Source organism: Bidens hawaiensis, unplaced genomic scaffold (assembly GCF_021521415.1).
Source record: "Bidens hawaiensis isolate Kalapana, Puna unplaced genomic scaffold, B.hawaiensis_p1.1 tig00009253_1, whole genome shotgun sequence".
NCBI classification, from domain to species: domain Eukaryota; kingdom Viridiplantae; phylum Streptophyta; class Magnoliopsida; order Asterales; family Asteraceae; genus Bidens; species Bidens hawaiensis.
The window spans coordinates 664139-671909 of NW_027491683.1; the positions used below are offsets into that span (position 1 = coordinate 664139).

General features: G+C 33.1%; 1 protein-coding gene across 1 annotated transcript; it reads left to right on the top strand.

The window, feature by feature from the left end:
• Positions 1–3232: 3232 nt before the first annotated feature.
• On the top strand, positions 3233–5415 carry LOC143531808 (uncharacterized). Its single transcript, XM_077027021.1, has 2 exons — positions 3233–3346; positions 5030–5415. Exons 1-2 carry the CDS (start codon positions 3236–3238, stop codon positions 5288–5290), a joined length of 372 nt encoding a protein of 123 aa, XP_076883136.1. The 5' UTR covers positions 3233–3235; the 3' UTR covers positions 5291–5415.
• Positions 5416–7771: the final 2356 nt, after the last annotated feature.

A 7771-nucleotide genomic window follows, 5' to 3' on the forward strand; every position in this document is an offset into this window, starting at 1 on the left:
AGTATTTAATAAGTGAACTTTAAATCGAGTTACAAAACTTTCTTACACCCAACTAAAAAAAATGGATCATTTTAAAGAAATGGGTCTTCTTCTTCAACAGTTTTAAGAGCTTTCTTGTCAATTGTATTACCAAAAAAAAAAAAAAGAAAAAAATCATTACCCGAAACATACCTTTCTATGAAAAACCTGATTTCATATTGTTGCAACCCACACATACACTTTAATATATTCCAAACCGGATTATCCACATGTGCAAAAACCTCAGAAAACATCCTAAAATGCATTAAAGTTTTGTATTACTAATATCATCCTCAAGCATTTCTGCATTCATGGCCTTAAAATTGTTGAAAACAACATATAATACTCTTCAAAAAAGGCTTGGCAGGTTTTGGAGTGCTGAATCTTGAAACTTGCTTACCGGCAAGGTTACAGTTATTGATACAAATTAGTTGAAACATGTAAATTTCAGGAGGAATATGATCCATTTCATTCTCATCGTGCACCTAAGAACAAAACAAACTCCCCAAAAAATAATTAGTTATTGTTTTAGTATAAATTTTTGAACAGTTATAAATCAAAAAAAAGATTACAAACCTCCACCAATGCTGTTAATCCAAACAGTTTGCAAGTCTTGGTCATATATTTAATGTAAGATCTAGCAAAACAGCAACAATAACAAAAGCGCATTAGTACATTTTGCTCAAGCATAATAGAGTTGGCATGCATCTACAATGAACTTTCTTTAATTTTAGAGGGTAATGTAGTTAAATAGTTCATTAAATCTTATAAACCTGGCTGTCGTGACTCTTTCTTAAATAAATAGGTTTATATGTGTAATATTTGTTAGATTAACGGGTGGTGGGTACATAAGCTTAGTTAAATGGTTTACCCTTTTACTTTAATTACATCACCCGACTTTAGTTATCCTCATATTCCCTTTTATTCCCTTTTAGATAAATCTGTAAAAAAAAGAGAAAGTAACATTATTAAGTATTAAAATAAAACTAAGGCCAGAATCTAGATTAGCAGTTAGCAACTTGTATTGACACACCTGATCATCAAATCAATGTAACCTTTAATCATCCGCTTACCTAAGAACTCAAAGGGTAGCTTAGGAAATTCCTGCAGAAAAGATAGCTGTAATGCAAGCTGACGATACTCATTTGTGTTAAGCACCAAATCCAATTCATTTTACTGCAGTGACCCCCAACAAAAGGAATGCATAAATGCATTAATCAAAGGCGGTACGCTTAACTCGGCGACACACATAGCAAATTATTGAACGTGTAACCGGTGCTGAACTGCTGACACACGTGTAACGCGGCGTTGGATGCGTAACCCGGTACAATTATTATATTTACTATGATTTAGAAAGAAAAATATATGTAAGAAACATGCATGAACATTATAATGAAGAGCATCTTCCTTTTAATTATAAACATCCTTAAAAACTGCAATTATTATATTTACTATGATTAAGAAAGAAAATAATAAACAAAATATTAAAATAAAGTTAACAGAAAAGTAATTTACCTCACCAACAGAAGAAACCATATAAGGTAAATATTTGTCCCGAATCCCGATTAGCTGAACCCAAAGTGCTTGCCACAAAACTTAACATTATCGGCTGCAAATATTAAAAAAAAAATTGAATTTTTAACCATACATGGTAACCAAACTTTCAAATCTTGTATAAAATTAATAAGATTCTACCCGAGATTTATGAGCATCTCGAACCAACTTGTCCATCTTATTGTAGCTTTCAAATTAGCAGTGGAGCACCATCAAAGGTTCAGCAACAAACTGATTATTCCACCTATCAAATAAGTAGTAAATAGGTCAAAGGTCAATAGTATATTTAATAATAATCACAAGTCCTTAGTTCAAAATCATGGCATAATAGAAAAATCTCCACGGGCTACGGTTTGTTATTAGTAGCATGAACCGAATGTGATTTACATGCTTCAAATGACTCCTCAAGATATTGGCTTTTTCTTTCTCTGTTACAAGTCACATGTCAGTTATAATTTGCAAAAACAGCATGCCTTCAGTTTCCTTAAATATAGATAATAATATACCAATGGTATAGTATGTTGTGTCTGTGTGTTTCTAAATTTCTTGAATTACGTTACCCACAATTCTCATAGAGCTTTTATCAGACACGTGGTGGGCATAAAATAGGCATTTAGGAATTACACTACAAAATTTCACACCAAAACACTTGTTATCTGATTGTGACTGTTGATGATCAAAACTAAAAAGCAAAGATATGTGTTCCTTATTTACCCTACCATGTTCTGAAACTGAGTAAAGGGGATTTAGGTAGTGGGATGGATGGGTGATATTTTTATAATATAATCTGATGGATACATAAGGCTATTACTAATATATATATGCATCCATAAAAGCCCTTACTGAAGAAGCATAAACCCTAAAAATCAACAACTTATTTTAAGAACTGAAAAGTGTAGAGAGATGAGTTTAAAATTTAAATAATGTTGGAATTGACTACCTGATACTAAAACAGATAAACATATATAGGGTTTTCGCTATTTCTCAAATTGTACCAGAAATTAGGGTTTTTATGTAATATAATTTGGGGGAAAGGAGTTGCTGAGAAGGAACTATTCGAATTAATTAATGAAAGAGATATGAACACAGATGAACACGTGTGGAAAAGAGTTGGTTTTTAATCCTTATCAAACGGTCAATATTCAATCTTCTTATCGGACGGTTAATATTCAATCTTATCAGACGGTTAATATAAAATCATGGACTTTGATCTAATGGTCAGTTTCAAATCACACTCTATGATAACTATATATATAATTCAATTTCATTGGTTAGTTTAATTATGAATAAGTTAATTCGATTAATAGCACACCCCTATATTATCAGGAAACAACTTAGACTAAAAAAAAACTAACAAGAGAAGATATGATATGATAAATTTATAGTGATACGTTAACGAGTCCATTTATAAATTGATAAAAGGTCTCTTTCTAAATTAAGAAAAATGAGGGATGTGATGTCAAAACTTAACTGACAACTAACCGATAAATCTGACACACCATCCATCTCATATGAACCGAGGCTAGGTGTCCAAATTCTAGTATGAGTCGGTCGACAGATATGCCACCCCACTCATATGCTATAAACAGATTACCCTCCTTCTTTTCGTTATATATGTATTTGCAAGGTGTTGGACGAAATCATGTATTCAACGAAAACAGCAATGATAGCAAGTGCTATTCGTCGGCATGCACTCCTTCAAGCCACCATACCCGCTCGCTCCGGTAACGCCTCTTTAGGCGGTTGCTTCTCCTCCGTTTCCACCCATCCCGAGGTACGCATACGATGAATATGTTAGGCAGGTCTGTGTATGATATTTTGAGTGCCTAGGACGAGTATGAAAAGCGGGCCTTGTATAACTGTTTTTTCAGGACGAGGGCCACTTAGCCGGATCATTTATCAAATATCAATTAGTTAGAGCTGCTTTAACTTAGGCCCAATTTATCAATTAAATAGACTGTTAGGCCCAATTTATGACTAATCTTAGCTAGAGCTTTGAATGCCCAATTCCATTATTTTGTTTATATTTGAACTTCTGAGTAACTTATAGTCTCTTAATACGGGGTGTTTTATGTTATTTGTTTTTAATATTTATATATATATTAGAATTTTAATTTTGTTTATTGTAAGAAGGTTAATAATTAATATACTTGAGGTTTGATGATAAAATGGTTTCACAAATAAATTATATGTTATAATCCGGTTTAAAAGCTTATGGGTTTGGTGATACCCATTACCTGTTTATTTTCTTTATTATAAAATTGTTTATTAATTATAAATAATATCTTTTTTAAAATAAAATAAGATATTAATTTTAGTATATTCCTATTTTATAAGATTTTCATATCAAATATTTGATGAGGTTATATCCGTTTAAGAGCTAGCTGGGTTTGGTGAGACCTTTACCCGTGAACTCGGGTCAAATGCATGAGAAGCCTTCATTTACAAATAAAGCAACCTGATAGCTTGAGAGAATGGTTGTTTTACATTTTTAGTTTTTTAATATTTATTTTTTGGATTTTAATTTTTTTATTGTAAGAAAGTTAATAATATACTTAGGGTTAGAGTTCGATGATGAAAGGGTTTCATAAATAAATGATATGTTATAACCAGTTTAAAAGCTATTTGGATTTGGTGACCCGTGACCCGATTATGTTTTTTTACTATAAAACTGTTTATTAGTTATAAATAATATATTTTTCTTTTTAAATTTTGGCTATTAAATTTTAGTATATCCCTATTTATAGGATTTTCATATCAAATAATTGATAAGATTAATTTTTAATTTAATGAGATGTTATAACCCGTTTAAGAGCTATCTGGTTTTGGTAAGACTCATACCCATGAATTTGGGTTAAATTAATGAGAGACCTCAATTTAAAAATCAAGAAATCTGGTGGCTTCCATAAAAGGGGGGAGTGACCACATCGCGACATATAGAATTTTAGGGTTTTCGTTTATATATATTATAGATAATTCTTTTCAAACATATATCATTTTTTTTTAAAAAGAAAATTCAGGCTGCCGCCTGAAAATGGGCCCTAGACAGCCGTCGAGCCCTGTAAGGGATCTAGGCTAGGTCAATGATGTTAGGTCAAAGTGGTACGCAACGGAAACAAACAAACGCACGCACAAACCAATATCATGTAGGACTGCAAGTAAAAAGAACACAGCAATATAACGTGGCTTGGTTTCGGTATGAAACCTATGTAGTGTTTCTCTTTATCCGATCAAGTGCAAAGATAGCAGTTACATGCAATAGAGATAAAACAAGAGTTAATAACTTTGGTTTGGTTGCAAGAAACATAAAACATGAGCTTAAAACAATAATAAAACCACCCCCTTTTTGTGCTTCTAACCCAAAGCCTTCACAACCTAGCAGAATCAACCAATAACTGATACCAATCAAGCATGAAAGATGTAGTAATTAATTAACTAATAAATGATGTTTTTGCAGCGTGGATGTGAATGTGCAGGAGAGAAGGCAAAGCAAACAATGGATAATGTATTGGGTGCGGCCAAAGAAGGTAGTGAGAAGCTTAAAGATCGAGCGACAGGCACGGGCACAGGTATGGGAGCAGGAACGGGTACTGGAACGGGGACAGGGACGGGGACGGGAACGTCTAAACCAAGCAAGGACCCCGATATGAATCATGGCATTGAATCCACGGACAGTAGTTGTGAAGATGTGAGAGGTCGCCCTGGCGGATACAATTGAAGGATCATTAACGATGGTGTTAACTTGATCAAGATTGCTGTGAAGGTCTTAGGTTTTCAGTTTTAATTTGTTTAAATTTTTTTAATTCGTATGTCCCAAATAAGAGAGCATTTTATAGATTACTTATGCATTTTTACGTTTTTATAAAAATGATGATGTTGTACCTTTAAATTGAGCGATGCAAATGCTCAGCGACCATTACCGAAACGATAAACAAAATACTGAATGCAAGATTGTGCGGTTAAATTTAATATAACTTTTCAAATTGTGTATTTCGTCTGAATTCATAAACGTTTTGACCACTACCATAGATACCTACAAGATATAAAATTAAAAACGCATGATGTGACCCCTATTGTAGTTGCATGTGGTTTCAGATATCCTAGGGTTAGAATTTAGGATAATTCAGGTTTGGTTTGGTTTGGTTTTGAAGTAGGATTTTCTTGCACACCCTTACTAAACCTTGAGATAGACAACTGTTGACTTGTTAAAACACCTTTGAGTTCCTTTTTCCTATTCATCTAAACCAAGCACATAGGGTGCTTTGGATCATATGTTCTCAGGTTCGAAACCCAACTCAATGGTTTTTTTAAAGTGGTGGTCTGGTTTCCTCCTAGCTTGATGGTGTTTATGGGTAAGTCATGCCTGAAGCGCGTCAAAATAAGTATGGATTGTTGATATATTGTCTCAAAATTATTCACTCGGGTATTGTGGGTAATTCATACTGCGATTAAAATTTTTTTTTTAACCAAACACAGTGAAACAAAAACCATCTATCGTTGGGTAGGGGTACCATGCATGTCTATAAAGTTAAAAGAGATAATATTCAATAAGAGAAATCTTGATCCATTTTCTTTAGACACCAACATCATATCTTCAAGGTTAGACATAATTAATATTTGAATTTACCATCGCGGAAGGATCATTAGGGGTTTTTAGGTGCACTATCCGAGCAGTAAACAAGTTCTTATCTGTTCTTTCAGAAATAAGTATATCATCTACATTTAGCTCCTAGTCAAACATTGCCCAATTCATGTTCTTCAACTATGGGATGGGCAACGGACGACAGCAATGTATAATCATATCAACAGAGTTTTCTTCTAACATGGCATGACCGGAATCACCCTCTAAATCATTATCAGTGACAACCCAAAAGTGTATAACAACAACATGAAAGCTAGTCTAAATATGAAAATGTTATAGATTTAAAAACAAGATGTTACAATATATATACTGATGACATTGATGTTGTAGATGTGACAAAGAATTAAGTGTTCCCTCATAGATTCATTTTCCATTCGTCAAATGTGATCCTAGCAAGCCTTTCACCAGCCTCATCAACTGCCTCCCCTTCATGAACGCCATCCTTTTATTCGTGGCCCCAACTAAAGTTGTTGTGCTATATGTTTTGATCAAGTTGTTATCCTCGTCAATGTATTTGGATACAGACATGCAGTGGACGTCTTCTCTTGCTGCATATGGTACGGTGGACGTATTTCCAATAATTAAATCGATATATCAACATCGACGTTGGACATTGTTCCCTATAAGAAAAAAATAAATACAACGTTTTCAAATGAGATAGGAATAACTGTTGTTTTTGGGTATTGTAACTACAATACTATGTAACACTTGTTGTAAATGGAATGCTAGTGGCGTGGATGTCCCCATTGTTTTGCTCATCTACTTTGAAAGTGATAGCCAGAGTTTGACTCATCATGTAATTTTAGTGTGATATAAAAAAGTTAATAGTATAGCGTCAGTGATCGTTTATACAATAAAGGATTTGCATTTTCTTGTAGATATCAACAAGTAACAGAAGATTGATACAATTGAGGCGCGTGTGGCGGTGTGGCATTAAACATGGATCACCTTATTGCCTTATTGGTGTGTTTCTGGTGTGTAATACCGTATCATTTTGCATCTATTAAAAAAAAACTTTATATACATGTTTATTTTTGTTTCCTTGCATATGAAAATCTATTTTTATTTTCAACGAATCAAACATCAAAACCAAAACCCAATGAAACAAATTTTGAAGGTTGCGGAAAACAACTTTCCATATGTCATTTTGAGATGAATGCATAATTAATTTCTTTACAAGTTTTATTCCACCTTAAATCCACCAAACCCAACTTTTGCTAAGACGTGAATCCAGTATTACACATTTGAATACACAAGAACCATATCAGTAGACTAGTAGGTCATAAGTAAGATAAAAGCGTAATTGCATTTCTATTATTAAATACATTAAACAGTTAACGTGCTTACATTTTGACTCACATATATATACTGATACTTGATTAGCAACACTGTCAGAATGCATTTCAAAAGAAGTATAGAAAAGTTCATTAATTTTCATTATAGATGTAAAAAGTTATAAGTACGTACCAAGTAGTGTGATACAAGTTAAGTATGGTATCATTGATATGTATTAATGGTAGGTAAGTTGGTCAAAAAGGACTGCCACATAATCCTTGT